Source organism: Gorilla gorilla, chromosome 11 (assembly GCF_029281585.2).
Source record: "Gorilla gorilla gorilla isolate KB3781 chromosome 11, NHGRI_mGorGor1-v2.1_pri, whole genome shotgun sequence".
NCBI classification, from domain to species: Eukaryota; Metazoa; Chordata; class Mammalia; order Primates; family Hominidae; genus Gorilla; species Gorilla gorilla.
Genome location: NC_073235.2, coordinates 84,692,822 through 84,711,621, shown reverse-complemented (window position 1 = coordinate 84,711,621; position 18,800 = coordinate 84,692,822). Strand labels below are relative to the sequence as shown.

Genomic DNA, 18,800 nt, shown 5'->3' with positions numbered 1-18,800 from the left:
TTTCAAAAAAAGTTTAGTGGAAAAATGACAGATATGGAAACTAGATAAAAGAGATCTCTGATAGGCATAATCCATTTCCCTGAAGAAGAGAACCAAACAAATGGAACAGAAAAAAATGTATAGTCTGAGAAAACATTAATAATATACCATTAAGGCCGGGCATGGTGTCTCACTCCTGTAATCCCAGCACTTTGGGAGGCCAAGGCGGGCGGATCACCTGAGGTCGGGAATTCGAGACCAGCCTGACCAACATGGAGAAACCCTGTCTCTACTAAAAATACAAAATTATCCAGGTGTGGTGGCACGTGCCTGTAATCCCAGCTACTCAGGAGGCTGAGGCAGGAGAATCACTTGAACCCGGGAGGCAGAGGTTGTGGTGAGCCGAGATCGCACCATTGCACTCCAGCCTGGGCAACAAGAGCGAAACTCCATCTCAAAAATAATAATAATAAGTAAATAAAATAATATACCATTAAGACTTTGAGCCATATGTTTACAGGACAAAATGATGCCCAACTCAATGCCAATTACGGTCTTTGAAAAGTAGTGAACTTCCAAAATAAAAGACCAATTTTGCTATTGTGCTCAGTTAACTAAACTAACTAAACTCAAAACACCATTCTTACAACTTTTTCTATTCCTCCCACAGCATGCACATTGGTCTTTTAGATACATAAATCATATCACATCCTGCTTAAAATAATTCAATGACCTGCCATTGCAAATATGACAGAATCCTTCCAAGACCTGATATTAGCTTACTTATACCTATGTTTGCCTCCCAACCTGGGTCACTCTCTCTCAGTCAGTATACTCCAGCCACATTTGGCCTCCTTCCTGTTCCTCAAACATGCCAATACTGATCATGCCTCGGGCCTTTGTACTTGCCCTTCTTTCTATCTGGAATAGATAGAACAGACTTCCCCCAGACTTTCCTATATCTAATACTTCCTCATTGTTCGGGTCTTAACTATCTAATCATCTTATCTAACATAGTGTTTCCTCTCATAATTAACCTTACATCACAATTCTTATTTTTAGTCTTTCTTTTAAAATATAAGTTCTACCTGATAAGGGATCATTCTCATTTTTTCAATTTTTAATCACTTCATTTAGTTTGACAATAATTCTGTAATGTTTAAACAGTATGATGTTTAGATTTATAATTGCTAAAAAGGCATTTTATTTCATTGCAAATAGGATTTTTACATGAGAAATAGGACTGGTATGTTCTATTAAATGAATATTAATAGAGAACTGAGTCTTTATATTCTATTTTATTTATAACCTACACTGGTAGTTATCACGCAGCATTCATAAATGATGGAAAGATGATTTCTTATCCAAACCAACAGGTACACAACACACACACACACACACACACACACACACACACACACACGTGAGAGAGAGAGGGAGAGAGAGAGAGAGGGAGGAGAGGAGAGAGGAGAGAGAGAGCGAGATATGTATTTTAAGGAATGGGCTCATGTGATTATTGGTGCTGGCAAGTCTGAAATTTGCAAAGCAAACTGGCAGGCTGGAAACCCTGGCAGGAGTCATTGTTGCAGTCTTGATTTCAAAGGCGTTCTGGAAGCTGAATTCCTTTCTCTTTGGGGGACCTTAATCTTTTTTTCTTAAGGTTTTCAACTGATTAGATGAGGCTTACCCATAATTTAGAGGGTAATCTGCTTTATTCAAAGTCTACTGATTTAAATGTTAATCACATCTAAAAAATACTTTCACAGCGACATTTAAATTGGTGTTTGACCAAACGACTGGCCACCATAACCTACCTATGGTGACACATAAAATTAAACCTCACGGAGGTACTTGTTGCCTTTTCAAGATTCCCTTTTCAAGTTACACAATAGCATATTCCATGCTCTTCCCTTAACACACTGTCGTCCTTTATTTGTGTGTCCCTAATTAATCCATATCATTATTTCTCCCTAAAATTATATGCACTTTCTTCTCAGTAGATGACCTCATGCATCATGACTGAGGATTTCCAGCCTCCTAAGTACCACTCTACTATGTGGAATATCACTTCCATATGCTGGTTTTGTCATGTTTGGTGAGCTCTCTTGGATCATTTATGAGTATAGGACATATAGCCTTAAAGCCATCAACATGAAATTTACTGTGGAGGAATTGGCACCATCAGCCAGGTTTCTGTCATTCTAAGGAGATTAGCTGACAAAACTAGGCTGCAGTGGAATGCTTGGAGCATGGTGACATCACAAGATTACACCACAATGATTCCTATTCGACTTGTTCTACCTACCCTGTATTTGATCACTGCATAAGAGATAGTAGAAATGGCATTATCTTTAAAGTAGTGATATTTCAAGCCATGTAGTTTAGTGTCTTGCTGAAATGGGCTAGGGAATCTAATTTCAAATGGGCAAAAAGATAAACAAACTATTTTGCTTTAATTTTCTAGTTCAGTGTTTTAGGGGTAAATCAAAACCATCCAAATGTCAGATCAGAAAGAAAGTTAAAAATCATATAGAGTAAGTATTAATCAGTATTAACAGTCAACTCTAAATATTTTTTATTGTTATATGTATACACGTAGCTTTGTGACTCCAGAACTTATGTTTTTTTAATAAGGTATTTCATAAATACATTCATGCTTATTTAATACCATGGAAAAAAAATATTGGCAAATGACTTTTCTGCAGGTTTATAGGAAACAGCAGCATATATGAGAGGTCATTTAAAGGAACATGAAGAGTTCCTCTCCTGCATATTACCTTTTGAGCCTCTCTTTAGTCAGATTGAGTTCTTTGTGGAGACCTCCTGTTTTTTGTCCTTTGTTTTGTCCCTGCTTTCTGAGATGGCCCGTGCCTTGTTTCTGAGGCATTAGCATGTACAATCATCTCTGGCCACCTTCCAACATTAGCTCATAATCCTTAGGCCTAGGTCTGGGCAAAGAGATTTTCAAAAGCAGATGAAACCCAAAGGTTGAAGCTAACATGTGCCAGAGTTTTTAGATTGGTGCACAGATAAGGAAAGAACCAAGTCAAATGGCAGGCAGAGCTGGCCTGTGTTCTTCCTAGAGGCAAAGTTCAACTGTTCTGTAAGCTGTTTCTGTAATTGGTGGGGAGCCTCTGGGATGTTGCCAGTTCAGACCTTTAGGAAGTTCTTGACTGCCGAAGCTGACTGGCCTTAAAATAACGATGTTTCCTTAGTTTCCTCTTTAATGGCAGCTGTTATTACTCAGCAGTCCAGTCAGTTTTATCTACCTGGAGCTTATACAGAGCGTGGTCATTATTTCAGTTCCTGTTCACTACCTCACTCACTGGGTTGATTTCCTCAGCCAGCAGTTCTAAACCCATGAGAGCTCCACCCCGTGGTCACCTGAAATGCGCTTTAAACATAATCTATTTAGTATCATGTGTTTTCCTTTTTTTTTTTCACTTTTAAAATCTGTGACATTGATAGAATGGATATCGTTGGGAGCACTTAAGTGGTTATTTTCCTAAAATTTAGAGGTACTTATCCAATGAAGTAGCATCTGTGAATGACTTTTATAAATTGCAAAGCCTTATTCAAATAGCATGTACTATACTTAAGATACACACAAGATTATTAAGTATATGACAACTATTATAGATTCAATCCCCCTTTTTTCTTCCCACTCCAGTTGCTTCCTTTAATAGCAGACATCTGTTTATGAATTCTCTTCCCTATCTTTCCTTAGTTTTATTCATTATTAGAATAGCACACTAAAGATATTAACAGTTGGTACCTCTAGACTGGTGTATCATTGTGCTGAAATGTTTGGGAAGCTGCAAATGCTCAAGTCTATTCGTTGTTGTCTTCATATGATCAATTTGAGAAATTAAGAGCTTTCCAAATGTTAATGAATTTTTTTTCTTTCTTTAGAGAATACATATTAAGGAATAATCAGAGAGTGATTGGCTATATTTTAAATCCCATTGCAATCCTTGTTTTTCTGTTATTAGTCTTCCTTCACTGTTTTATAAAAAAGTTTAATCTGTATAAATTTTTGTAGAAGACTTCTGGATACTGAAGATGAGCTCAGTGACATTCAGACTGACTCAGTCCCATCTGAAGTCCGGGACTGGTTGGCTTCTACCTTTACACGGAAAATGGGGATGACAAAAAAGAAACCTGAGGAAAAACCAAAATTTCGGAGCATTGTGCATGCTGTTCAAGCTGGAATTTTTGTGGAAAGGTAAGTGAAATTGTTGGTATCTCAAGACAGTAACATTTGAAAGGCAGCAGATACGTTCATTTTTTCAAGGGTATGAGCAGTCTGTATTTCACTTATTGACGAAAACTGTGATCATAATGATAACTAGAATGAACAAATTTGGGACTTTATGATGAACTTACCTATAACAAAAACACCTGGTCCCGGATGCATTCTTTTTATTTATTTTAAGTTGACATGAGGACTGAAAGCAAAGATTTTTGAATGACCTTTCTCCTCAAATGAACCTTTGTGAACAACTGTTTAAAAACAATTCTGACACATGTATATGTTACACAACTAATTTTACCTGAATAAAATGTAACATTTCATGAAATACATTCTACACTGGGTAGCAATCTACATGTCAAGATCACTTAGGCCTTCTTCTGCCCTAAAGACAGAAGACCATTTGCTTCCCATCTTTCCATAATGGAGGAAATCTCTCTCATGCTCACTTTTGATAGGTTATTTTTTTTTTCAACATTTCTGTCACTGAAGCAAGGGATATTTGATGGCCCCTAGAAATGCCTAGTTATATCATCAGAGTTTTCAATGTGAAACACATGTTAATATGACCCAATTTTACATTCTTTCAGCCCTTAAGAATACAGCTTATTTTTTCCATCTAGGAAACAAGATATTTCCTAGAACTAAAACTACAAAAGACTCGCCAAAATAGACATTTTATGTTTGGCAGAATTGAAAAGTAGTTATCAGAAATCCCTTAGATTAAAAAATAATTACATGAAATTATATGTGGAATGATTATTTGAATATTTTAGAAACTAATAAAGTTGAGAAACAGAGAAAATTTTTGCCAATATGCCTAAAATTAAATTTTAGAGAAACTGCATTATTTCTCATCTTCTGATATCTCTAGGCATTACCGTTAATAAATATTACAAACTTGAATTTTCTTCTGCTAAAGGGACAATGGAAAGCACATTTGAATTTCTAAAAGTGTAAATGAGAATGCATGGCAACAAATATAAAGCTTAAAGATGGTTAAATACACTGTGCAATTTAAAGAAGATGACTTTTCTCTAGCATCAAATTAAAAATATCTAAATAGTACATCAGAAAATCTGTGAGAGAATCACAGATGAAACATGAGAGTATGTTTGATTTGCTAAAGAAATGTATATTTTGTCTTCTTTGTTTAAAAAAATATTACAGAACTTGGCAAACTGGGAAAAAATGTAAACTGTGGAGGAAGATCAACTGATTTTCCATTTCCATTCAAGAGAAGGTTATAATATATAAAATATATGAATATGCTAAATTTCAATTTTTTTCATATGTTACATAAAACACATTTTATTTAGTAGCCTATAAAAGTATAAAATTGTTCTTCAGGTAACTAAATTAGTAAGCAGTCTTTAAGAAATCAATGTGCTAAGAACATATGGAAATAAAGTCTTTTTTTAATCACTGTTGAATCCCCACTAGTAGGTGCATAAAAATAGGGGGACAAGTTTATTGGAAATTTTCGAAAGTAATCATCTTCAATCCTGACAGCTGAAAGTCTACTTGAAGTCTTGTTGCTTCTTCCTTTAAACGCTTCCTCCCAAGATTCAATTCCCTGGCAAGCCCTGGCAATTACTTACCCAAATGCATTCTGAATCCACTCACTTCCTCGTCTCCACTCCTGCAACCACAATCTAAGCCTCCACTATCTGCCTTCAGAAATAGGACAGTAACTTTCTAACTGGGCTCCTCTCCTCCTAACTTGACCACCCCAACCAAGCCATTCCACAGTGATGTTTTTAGGATATAAATTAGTTCCTGTCATTCTTTTCTTTTTCTTTTTTTTTTTTTTTTTTTTTTTTGACGGAGTCTGGCTCTGTCACCCAGGTTGGGGTGCAGTGGCGCGATCTCGGCTCCCTGCAAGCTCCGCCTCCCAGGTTCAAGTGATTCTCCTGCCTCAGCCTCCCGAGTAGCTGGGACTACAGGCGCCCGCCACCATGCCTGGCTAATTTTTTTGCATTTTTAGTAGAGATGGGGTTTCAGCATGTTAGCCAGAATGGTCTCGATCTCCTGACCTCGTGATCCACCCACCTAGGCCTCCCAAAGTGCTGGGATTACAGGCGTGAGCCACCGTGCCCGGCCTAGTTCCTGTCATTCTTAAGCTTCAAACCACCAGAAGGTTTCCCAATTCACTTGAGCCTGGTTAGGTCCCTTTCTGCTTTCTAGCCTCATCTACTGCAACCTTCATCCTTGACTGAACACCTATACCAGCCTGATTTCAATTTCAAGAACATTTCTAAGCTCTCTCCTGCCTTGGAGCCATTCATCCTGTTATTTTCTCTGTCAGAAGTGGTTCTCCCCACCCTTCAACATGGCGGGCTGGCCCTTTTACCGTTCCAGAGGTCTTCCCGGATCACTCTATGCTGTTTCTCACTATTGCTGCCCCCAGCCAGTGGTTTACCTCCTAGCACTTATCCCTGTTTGTAATCATATATTTTATCTTATTTTTCATTTCTCCTCACCACTGGAATAAGCCCTGTGAAACAGCAACAATATTTCCCTTGCCTTCCACTAAATAAGTCTGTTGCCTTGCAGAGTGCCTGGTATAAATAGTGTTGTTTTTTGTTTGTGTGTTTGTTTTGTTTTGTTTTTCTTTGAGACGGAGTCTGGCTCTGTCACCCAGGCTGGAGTGCAGTGGCTTGATCTCCGTTTACTGCAACCTCCGCCTCCCGAGTTCAAGAGATTCTCCTGCTGGGATTACAGGCGCGTGCCACCGCGCACGGCTAATTGTTTTTTTGTATTTTTAGTAGAGACAGGGTTTCCCATGTTGGCCAGGCTAGTCTCGAACTCCTGATCTCAGGTGATTCACCCGCCTCGGCCTCCCAAAGTTCTGGGATTACAGGCGTGAGTCACTGCGCCCGTCCTTAAAATAGTATTTTTAAAGAGTTTTTGAATTATATCTTGTAACTATTATGGAAACTTCCAAAAATAATCCACTACATTTCCAGTTAGACTTTCACCACCTTTAGGAGCCCAGGAAATTCACTATCATTTTTCAGAAACTTGTAATATATCACCTGTTTACTAAAGTGTGAGACAACTGGGTTAAGATATCTCCGATGCTCATTCTAATTCAAGGATGAGTCACCTTAATTTTCCATCTTAGTGTTCTATTTCTAATTTTCCATCCTAGAATTCTATTCCTGATTATAGAATTAGAAAAGTATGATAATGGGAAAGTTTTGCTATCTCTTTGGAAGGGTAATCCTCTTTGTCTTCCTTTACATTCCATGTAATGAGAAAGTATATTGGTATTCATTTCTCAACCTATCCCAAGTTTAAGAAACTCAGTAGCATCAGAGGTCCCATTGAGGCCAGAGAGCTCTAAAGACATAAGATTTCGAACCAATGATATTGGCTGCAAAGTAATGAGAACAGTTAAAATAATAATAAAAATGATGGCTTTCTTGTATTGAGAATCATTTACTCTATACAAAAAGCTTATAATTATTCTCATTTTACAAATGAATGACATTAAATAGTTTCCAAAGGTCACACAGCAGTGAGTGGCTAACATGTGATTCAAAGCGTGTGTTCTCTTTGCCTTTCTGTGCCATGAAGTCAAGTCGAGCTAATGTTAATTAACATTTTAAAATTTCTTAATCCTGAATGATTTTTATATTGACGCTTTTCCCTGTTCATCATCCTTCCATTTCCCCTGCACCTCCATTTTTTTAGTATTAATAGTAATGACTAGAAACAGATGGAAAAGACTGTTTCCAAAAAAAAAAAAACACCTGAGTATCATTGTCGATAGTAATTATTCTAGATCTTGTATAGTATGATTAGTAGTTTCCTTGCTTTGCAAGATTAGAATAATTATACCTATATCAATGGAGTAATTAATATAAGTATTTTTAGTTTTAACTGTTCTAAAATCTTTCAATAGAGATATAGGATAATTTCTTATTCTACCTAATCACCCACATCCAAAAATAATTTATGACTATTTCAAATAAACGTAAAGTGGAAGCATGAAAGCTTTGTGCTTAAGGTCTCTAGAATAAAATGGAGAGCTACTTCATCAAGAAAGCCTAGGCTAGAGATGTAATTAAACACAGTATTTTCATTCTGAACTTCCAACTAGTCAAGACTTAAAAGGAAAACATGGTAAATTGCTTAGCTTTGATTATCTTTAACAAATGATGGCTTTTACATAGAAACTGAGTAATATGTCCTATGCATTTTTAACATAAGGAACATTGAATCAAAAAATTTAGTATCTTATATAGCGGTTTTATAAAAGACGTAGAATATTGTCCATGTGACCATTTCTTACATCGACCATATTTATCGTTATATTTAATTAAGCTATGGCATTGTCCAGGCCTTTTGTAGGGAGAATTTACAGCCATGTAGCCTAGAAATTCAGCTCGTTGTGGACTAACTTGATATAAAAATTAAGGGACATGATTAATCTCAATTGTATTCTTTCTTCCCAGGCCTTGGAGGAGGAAACATGTTTCTTTCAGAGTCCTGAATAGAAGCACTATTGCTATATCACACGCTAGGCTATCGTATTGATTCTTTTCTCACATGAATTCATGGAGGGGGTTCTTATATTTGGTTTATGCTATTTGGGTTGCCCAGCAGAAGAGAGAAAAAATCAAATCACTGATTATTAAAAACAGTTTTGTTGGCTGGGCGTGGTGGCTCACGCCTGTAATTCCAGTACTTTGGGAGGCCATTGTGGGCGGATCACGAGGTTAGGAGTTTGAGACCAGCCTGACTAACATGGTGAAACCCTGTCTCTACTGAAAATACAAAAATTAGTTGGGCATGGTGGCGCATGCCTGTAATCCCAGCTACTCAGGAGGCTGAGGCAGGAGAATCACTTGAACCCGGGAGGCGGAGCTTGCATTGAGCAGAGATCACACCACTGCACTCCAGCTTGGGCAACAGAGCGAGACTCTGTCTCAAAAAGAAACACAAAACAAAAACAAAAACAAAAAACCACTTTTGTTATTGATACTATTATGGAAATGAAAATAACATTGTTTTCTTTCTGAATAACTTTCTTAATATTGAATGACAAGTTGAACAAACTTAAACAATTTTTGCTAGTATGATTTCCCCAATATCATTAAATAAAAGAAGGGGGACCTATGTAAATTCTGATGATACTACATATCCCCCTCTATAATTTTAATATAAAAATATAAAGGAAATATTTTAATGACATTTAGCTTCCAGACTAAAAATTTTGGCATATAAATGGACATAAAACAAGAATGTTCTGCTCTCAGGGATATGGTGACATGTTAGAAAGTTGTTGCATATGCAAAGTGTAGTGCATCTTTTAATACGATAAAGTTCAGGGAAGGATATCTTTACATGGAAACTAAAGTCACATTAATTTTGCAGGGTGATTGTGAATAGAGAATATATTACATTGTCACATTGTAGATGTTTAGTAAAAAGGTGACTATAGTTATCATTATTGACACAAAGGGAGTCTGTAACTAATGATAAGAGGTGAACATGTCAAAAGTAATCTTTTTTGAAAACTTTGAATAAATGAATTTTATATTTACACTTATTTTTGTCTTTTTTAGAATGTACCGAAAAACATATCATATGGTTGGTTTGGCATATCCAGCAGCTGTCATCGTAACATTAAAGGTGACATAATTTCATTATTTTTGTGTATAAAATGGTCATTTAAAAAAATTCTCTTAAAAAGGCTAGGAGAAAATGAGAATAGGTCTTTACTGCAGCCTACATCTTAGAACGTTAAAAAATTCAACATATCCTAACAATTTAAAAAATGAACTGTGTTCCAAATCATGACTCACTGTAGATTCAAATGACTGATTTACACAAACTATATCAACATATATATATGCATGTTTGTATGCACACACACGTGTTTTTTTTCTTAATTTTATTTATGTGGATCTTGAATTCATTTTGAAATGGCACTAGTACTTGTCAAAATGCACATATTTTGTTATGAATATATTATGGAAGAGTTAAATGCATGTTATAAAAAGATATTTTAGTCAATGATGTTTAAATGACAAAACATACAGAAGGAAATTATTTAGGATTGTAGGTCTGAAAAAGTACAAAATGTAAGATAAAATTAAGAAAGAAAAAACACTTCTCTCTCTTGTCTTTGGCTTCTCCTGTGGCTACACTATTCTAAGGCCCAATTGCAGTGCTACGTATGTTAGAAATAATCAGAGTTGAAACTCTGAAGTGAGTAAAGTTATTGGCTCACATACTTGCCCCATTGTGTGTGTGTGTGTGTGGTGTTCATGTGCCTTGTTTCTAAATGTTATTTCTACAGAGGCATTTTGTAGGCTCATCCTTCTAAGCTTGTTTCTATTGCCTAATTTGGTTAAGGGAATTTAACATTGTCTCCTAAAACATCTGCATGTTGGTTTTTCTGCATTAACCAAGAATTTAAAGGATATTGGCAGCAGCAGATCTTGGGTTGATTTATTTCTGACTTTTATTGTACTCCTTTTTAATTTTAACTTTGTGTTTTTAAAAATTTTAAGCATCTTCTTTGCATTTGTTTTTTCTCTGCTGCATATTAGATTTTAATCTCATTAATGTTAAAAGATAGCTCATTTTTCTTTGGTGCTTTTTTTATATTTATGTTTCTCTGCCTCCTGTCAGATCAGAGGGGACACTAGATTCTGATAGGAGTGCAAACCCTATTGTGAAATGTGCGTGTGAGGGTTGTGCACTGCTGATGAGGTGGAACAGTTTCATTCCAAAACCATCCAACCCCAACTCAGCCTGTAGAAAAATTTTCTTCCACACAACTAGTCCCTGGTGCCAAAATATTGAGGACCATTGCATTAAAGGATATTAATCATTCCTCGGTTCTTGAGAGATTTTGCCTTCTCTATTATTTCCTTAACAATGAGCAAGAAAATTACTCATTTTTATTTTATTTATTTTAAGAATCTTTGCTTAAAAACCAACTAACAAAATATTTTAGTATGAGAGAAGGTAGTATTTTTTCTAAAGTGTTGTATAGTAAAAAAGATACAAACTAACAGGTTGAGAGAGGGAATATCACCAAGTAAAGAATGTTTTAGTTAAATAATTCTTATTTTCTGAGAAGCCTCCTTGTCTTGTTTGTTCTCAATCTGATGACATAAAAGCCAAGCATCTGCAGTAGTTTAGAAATGTAAATCATCAGGGTTTATAAAAAATTCTCAAGAAATAAAGAATTAACCTTTTACTCAGTGGGAACCCCCAAGTTGGAACTGTAAATATAAATAGCAACCTTCTAAGAGTCTGAACTAACTCTTGTTTGTTAGCTTTGGAGTTTAATAAAAGATTTATTGACCTCCTTTGAGATTTACTGATGTAAAATGCCTTCTAACAGAACTTATAATAACTTTTAATATATAAAGAGATAAAGCAAGCATTTGGGGATCAAATAAGGGCCAAATGCAAGGAATTTAATAACGACATACAAGCAAACCAAAAACTGTTTCATTGGTGCTTGTTTCCAAGTGATTAAAAATACCATTTGAACCTCTTACTATTATTTTTTGAAGGAAGTATTTTTAAAAGAGACTGAATACTTTTTATCAGATTTTTAGTTTGGTTCTAGCATATTATAGCACATAGAGTTGGCCTCCAGAAAAATGTGTTGAATGAAATTTGAAACGTGCCTACTCAAATAGAAAATTAACGCATAGCTTTATGGTTGCCCACTTACTGTTCAATACTAAACCTACTGTATGTGTATAAACAGTAGGCCTTCCTGCTAGCAGTTTCTGATAACCATTAGAATGGACTACAGTGCTTCTATAGATTTTCAAAGCAAAATCATGAGGTGGCTGGAGTGGTTTATATCCCTGCTCACTCTCCTCTCTCTCTGTTAGGGGGTACTTTCCAGTTTCCCTACTGGCCTGCTTGCTTCGCTAGGGAACTGCATGAAATGCGAGTATTACTATCCTCCTCCTCAATCAAAAGGCCCACTTCCTTTTCCTCACCACCTGTCCCTCAAGCAAAGTATTAGTAAGTCAGCCAAAGATAGAGCAAATAATAATAGTTGAAAAGTAGTGTAAAAAATACCTTTTAATAATTAAAGATAGTGTATACTCTATCTTGCTATGATATTTACATATTTTTCTTTCTTTCTTTCTTTCTTTTTGGAGATGGAGTCTCACTCTGTCACCCAGGCTGGAGTGCAGTAGTGCGATCTTGGCTCACTGCAACCTCTGCCTCCTGGGTTCAAGCGATTCTCCTGCCTCAGCCTCCCGATTAGCTGGGATTACAGGCGTGCACCACTACACCTGGCTAATTTTTGTATTTTTTTGTAGAGATGGGGTTTCACCATGTTGGTCAGGCTGGCCTCGAACTCCTGACCTCGTGATCGGCCCATTTCGGCCTCCCGAAGTGCTGGGATTACAGGCATGAGCCACCATACCAGGCCGATATTTACATCTTAAAACAGGACATAAATATCAAAACTTTATGCCAAACTGCAAACTCTTATGGTGAAATTTCAAGCAATGTAGCAAGTGAGTAAGAAAGAAAAACCGGGACTATTTTTTCTGTATTTCCCAATTGACATCACCTATGTAACTAGCAATTCTACCCTAAATTGAGGTCCACTCTGAGAAAATGATTTATGGCAGGAAGTTGGAGAGAGATTAAAGATAATGGCAGTATTATGGTATTATCAAATGTATTAAATCACTTTAGTAACTTTGGGATTAAAGAAAAGGTTTTGATGCTTTATAAAGCATTATGGCCTCAATTTTGTGGACCCATGGATACTAAGTGGTCCTGTCCTATGAAACTCTGGTCAAAGTGTAGTTTGACATGCTAAATTGAAAGATGACCTGCTAAATGTACAATGCCTTATCTTTTGAATAAATTCTCGTAGAAACAGTATGATATTGGCACCTAAAGTATTTATTCTTTTTTCTACAGGATGTTGATAAATGGTCTTTCGATGTATTTGCCCTCAATGAAGCAAGTGGAGAGCATAGTCTGAAGTTTATGATTTATGAACTGTTTACCAGATATGATCTTATCAACCGTTTCAAGGTCAGAAACATGGAACAAAAGTGAAATGCTCTCAGAATTAGTTATTTGAATAAGAATGAAAATGCAGAACATTTGAGTAATTAAGCAATTCATTTTAGGATGTTTTAGTTAGCAGGTCACAGAATTAAGGGGATGAGGTCTTTATATGATAGAACCATTCTCCACAACTCACTGACACATCTATATATCCACCTAGAGATCAAGAGGCCACTATAGCCTCATTCCAGCAAGATGCCAATATCCCCTGACTTATTCACAAAACACTCACATAGGGTTTGGCAGCTATGTCTTAAAGAAATATGACTACTCCAGCATTCCTAAAATACAGAATGAACCTTTATTGCCAGCTTTTCTTAAATTAGAATGAAGGGGCTTCTAATTAACTTCATTTAGAACCATCCAAGCAATAGATTTGATACAGACTACTGAGCAGATTGTAGCTTATTACTTTCATCATTTCCTGTAGAATCATCACATTTTTAGAGCTATAAAGTACTGAGAGATAATCTATTTTAACCTCTTTGTATTAAGATAGAAAAACTAGACTCCACTAATTGTAACTGGAAATATTTACCCTTCTATGAATTAGCCTTCCTACTCTCCAGAAGATACTAAAATTTCAAGGCTATAGTACAAGTAAGGCTATTATTTAATCTGTCCTAGTCAAATACTTGGGGGTTACAATCTTTCTTTTTGGGAATGAAAGTTAATGTGTTCATGAAGTGGTTTTTCAGAACAATCTACATTTGACGTAAAGAAACTACTGTCCACATCTGACTCACTAATATGTTCCATGACAAACAGTGCTCAGGTCGATTTAGTACCACTTTTTTGGTCAAAATATAATTATAATTATTACTTTCCACAGATTCCTGTTTCTTGCCTAATCACCTTTGCAGAAGCTTTAGAAGTTGGTTACAGCAAGTACAAAAATCCATATCACAATTTGATTCATGCAGCTGATGTCACTCAAACTGTGCATTACATAATGCTTCATACAGGTATCATGGTAAGACAGTCTTTGTAACTGAGGTTTGTTAGTTTGGAAGCATCAACTTCCGTTCCTATAAGTTCCTATTGTCTCTTTAATGCCCATAGAGGTATTCTAAGTAATAAGTATTATAAATAATAATTGTTTGGATTTTTGAAGCTTAATGTGTTATAATACACATTTTTCAAATAATACTTTAAGTCAGTGCAAAAAAGATAACCAGAGGCAAAAAAAAAAAAAAGTTTCCCAAAATTTGGACTACCAAACATTTTTGTTTGTAAATTCCTTTATTCTGCAGGAGTCAACCAAAAAAAGTGACCTAGAGAAAAAGTCTTTAGAAAGTTATAGCACTCTTTTTCTCATTCCTTATGTGCTCCTAACCTGACCTTAGTCGCTTTTGCTCTCTTACTCATATTACTAATCACAGTCAAATTCTAATAGGGATTTGGGGAAATTATTAATGTCAATTTTTCCAAAATTTCCTTCCTCTTCTTTGCATTTGATGAATCAGTGAATGGGTGACTAAACGATTCAGCGATGCAAAGCCTGAAATAACAGTGAGTGTATGACAGGAACTCTGAGAGAGCTGGGAATTTTTGTAATGTCTTAGAACTCAGGATGATTCCCAGAAGGTAAAAAGTGAGGAACTGACCTTCCTGTGAAGGTGCAAAACTGAGCTGGGTTCAAAAAAGGAGCAGGCCATGTGAGATTTCTAAATCCTAGCACCTGCTTTAATCGTGAAGCGCAGTGAGAAAATGCCATTTCAGCCTAGGAGGCAACCAGAATTTCATCATTTAAAAAAAAATTCCTGCTTGAATGCATTTTTTTACACTTGCTACAAGTGTAAAGGGAGCCAAATAAAAGTCTACTATATCAGCTTCAGAACATCTGGTGTGAAGGTGACATTGAAGAGATGTGGGTGTCATATTAATTGGTAAATAGAGAAAATCAAATCCACAATGTGGTTTTACCCTCAGAATTATAAGGAAGACTGTTATGGGACCTAATAAGCCGTTCCAACTTCTCTGTAAGACTAGGGAATTTGGCCCAGCCTGGCATGACTCCTAGAAAGTTAAAGTTGTTAGCAAAGATCACATAGTCACTTTCTGAGACAGCTATGACTTACCAAATATAAATGTAACTTTCTGATTTTATTCATCCTTTAGCAAAAATGTGTCACTGGGCTCTTTACTCATCCATTAATTTAACCATTACAAAAATAATCTGGTGGTAGACCTTTAGTCTTTTCCAGAACCAAGAAAATACCTTTGAACTAAAGAGAATAATGAGAACTTTTACCATAGATGGAGAAAGGGAAGACAACATGAGTTTATGAATGTATTGACTATTTTGTCTAAATTAGGTTACACTGTCAGCTTGACAATTTTTGGAAAGTTATTTTAACAAGTTTTCTCTACATTAAAAAGTAGTGATAGGTGACTATTAAATTTCATGTATATGATGAATGTGTTGGTTCTTTGAAACAAAAAAGCTTTATAGAAATTTTCATTAGGAAAAAATCTTTAGTTCTTTCTCGCCCCTCAGATTTGATATAAAGAAGACTGGGCCATCTACTTTAGTGTTTTTTAGTTGATGCCCTGCTATTTCAGGGTGGCCCTATCAGTGTGACATTTATGAAGCATTCTAGTAGCAGCCCAGTACTGTCAGGAGACTAATGCATGTTGTCATCTGCAAGATGTTTTAAGGACCATTCCTGAAAGGGATTGCAATTAAGCCATTGTCCTTCTGTTTGTTCATGTCATAAGGGACGTCCTCAAGTCTGGGAGTAGACAATGCCGAGGAGAGTTGATGCTCATACACCTGCTTGTCCCCCTATCTCTCTCCTTTTGTCACTTGATACATTTGTAGTCCTGTGCCATGGTGACAGTGATGCACAGTAACTCAGTCCATTTGCTAAGGAGCAAATGTTTTATAAAGTGCTGTCAAGTCACCTTCAAATGTCTCTTTGAATATGGAATTATACAAGGGCCTTGGCCAGAAAACATTTGCATTAGAGGGCTCCTGGCACTGCGTTCTTTCTAATGCTAAGAGTAGAAGGAGGAGAGATGACTGTAAATCTAGTTCCTTTGGAATTTTTAGTGCACTGACTACACAGAAACAGTCTTCCACACTTTGGAATGACTGCATTTTTCTCTGATCAGTCTACAGAACATTTAGTACTACATCTTTCTACAAATTATGTGGAAATTCTGTTCTTATAAATGGCTTCCAATATGATACTGTTTGAAAGAGGAAAGAGAGTGTGGACTCAGGAAGCAGTCAGACACGAGTTTAAAACCATGCCTCACCACTTTCTAATTCACTAGCTCTACATTGCTTCCCTTGTCACTAAAATGCAGTTAATAATACCAGCCACCTTATAGAATGGCAATGAGGAGTAAATAAAACATTTGCAAAGCACCTAACCTAGTGCCTAAAACATAGTAGCTATTAACATACCTTAATTAATTAATTGTAATATGCCAATTTTCTATACTGGTAACTTACAGCAACTTTCTTCAGCCTATTCAAAGGAATAGAGAAAAATAGTGTCAAACCTCATAAATTCTAGCTAAAAGAATTGTTAATTATGTGTTTTTAGATACACAAGGAATCAAGAAATAAATGTGATTTTCTGACTTGAAATTCTCCCCACCCTTTATATAATACACATACATACTTTGTATAATACACATATTTACTTTTTCTATCCCACAGACACACGCTCACACATCCTGAGTAATTCAGACATGAAAATTACATTTTAAGTCCTAAGTCAAAACTCTATTAGCTTCTACCCATTCATATACTAAAATTAGCTAGAAATTCTACTTTTGAAACCTTAGAAGCATGTGTTCAGCATATTGCCTTCTTTATATAATGAATGCTATTGTGATCCGTTGAAGAAATAGAAACTTTGAAATCGACAGATTTGGGTTTGCATTCCTGCTCTGCCGCTAGATAGGTATGTGACCTTTAACATGTTGATCCATTTCTCTAGGATTCAGCTTTGTTTTCTGCAACATAGGCATAAAAATATTTACCTATAACCATCTTATAAAGTGGTTATAAGAATTAAATGAGATCAGCTAACTAAAGTGTCCAGTTAATGTTAATTCTCTTCCTTTGTTTCTGTTATAATACATGTTATTAACAGCAGTCAATACCTCCTTATAAGTTGATGACTGCCCGCCCTAGAGTAAGCCAACCGGAGCATTTCTTCAGACAAAATACAACCTACAATTCTGATGAAATACAGTGTTGCATTGCTCATGATTTATCCTCTTAACCCTTTATTTCTGCCTATTAGGAATCAGAAGAACCTTGGATTTGTATTGACCAGTGCTGTAGTTGGGAAGAGTGACAGGATTTAACCTCATTCTCTCTGGCTTGCCCTCAGGAGTCATTTATAAAATCTATGAATTTAAGCACCTGTTTTCTGAGTTAGAATTCTTTTTGATACCAGCACAAAATGAATCAGCAGCTAAGGAACTAACAATCAGTCCAGAATTCTACTTTTGCTAATGCAAAGTAGATGTGTTTTTAAATTAAGTGTGAAAGTTCAGTGTTTCTCTCTTCCTATATTAGTTTGTAGTGGAACTTAATGATATAGTCCATAGTGCGGAAATAAGTAAGGGGGATTTGTGCAGAAAGTACTATTTATGGGAGGCAGAAATGAACCAAAATAAAAACAGGAAATGTATTTATAATAAATTTTCACAGCTAGCAAGATAATAATTTTAAATATTTATGAGTCAATCACTAATTAATTCCATCTCTGATTTCCTAATTTAATTTCTTTTTACTATTGACACTTTATATTCTGTTATCATAGTAGATAATGAATGCTGCCTTTTTTTAAACCACAGCTATATTTATAAATACATAATTTGAACCCACTCAAAAATTTAAATAAGTGATTTTTTTCCATTTTCTTTAATAAAACAATGGGTTTCTAGGGTACAAAACTAGTTTAACTTCAATTGCTATTCATTTCATGGTGTTTAGTTCCATAGTTTCATTGGGAACATTGGAGGCTCAATCCCAATTCAGACCTCTATAAGGTAATTTTCTTCCTTTTAATGACTCACAATTAAATGTGTCTATGAACACAGAACAGCTAGTTATATTAACTCCCTTTGGCTCTGAAAATTATTTCTGCTTCACTCTTCCAGTTGTGAGGCATTTGTACATGAATTACAATCACTAATGATATGTTAGCTATTATTTCCCAGATTTAATGCCTTTATCAATGCATTTAACATAGTAAGTTCCTAGCAAAATGCCATTTATTCTTTATTTTACCATATGACAAGACATGATACGCGTAGTGCATACATTAACCCAAAACTTCTTCTTAAACCCCATAGGGGAAAGATTACTAATGCCATTTTCACCACAACTGTAGCTAAGAGGGTAAATAACTTATTTTCCTGAGGATTAACAGAGATTTAAAACCAGGACTGATTCCATGGTCTCTTACCACCGTTGCCTCTTTCTAATGCAAAACTAGCTGACTGCAATTTAACA

At 35.7% G+C, this 18,800-nt stretch overlaps 1 protein-coding gene across 26 annotated transcripts in view; it reads left to right on the top strand.

Annotated features, from left to right (window-relative positions):
- Positions 1–18,800, top strand: part of PDE1A (phosphodiesterase 1A) — a 462,136-nt gene that overhangs the window by 365,222 nt on the left and 78,114 nt on the right. For 21 of the 26 annotated variants that reach the window (XR_010129640.1, XM_063695036.1, XM_019022627.4 and 18 more), the window contains 4 exons: positions 4,022–4,204; positions 9,808–9,874; positions 13,163–13,279; positions 14,148–14,288. Coding sequence is in view for 25 of the 26 variants with exons in the window: in XM_063695036.1 (XP_063551106.1) it covers positions 4,022–4,204; positions 9,808–9,874; positions 13,163–13,279; positions 14,148–14,288 (508 nt within the window). In the remaining variant the exon portion in view is untranslated. Of the gene's footprint in view, positions 1–2,268; positions 2,514–4,021; positions 4,205–9,807; positions 9,875–13,162; positions 13,280–14,147; positions 14,289–18,800 lie in introns of those variants that run through there. The other 5 variants (XM_019022631.3, XM_063695039.1, XM_063695035.1 and 2 more) reach the window with 1 other exon arrangement.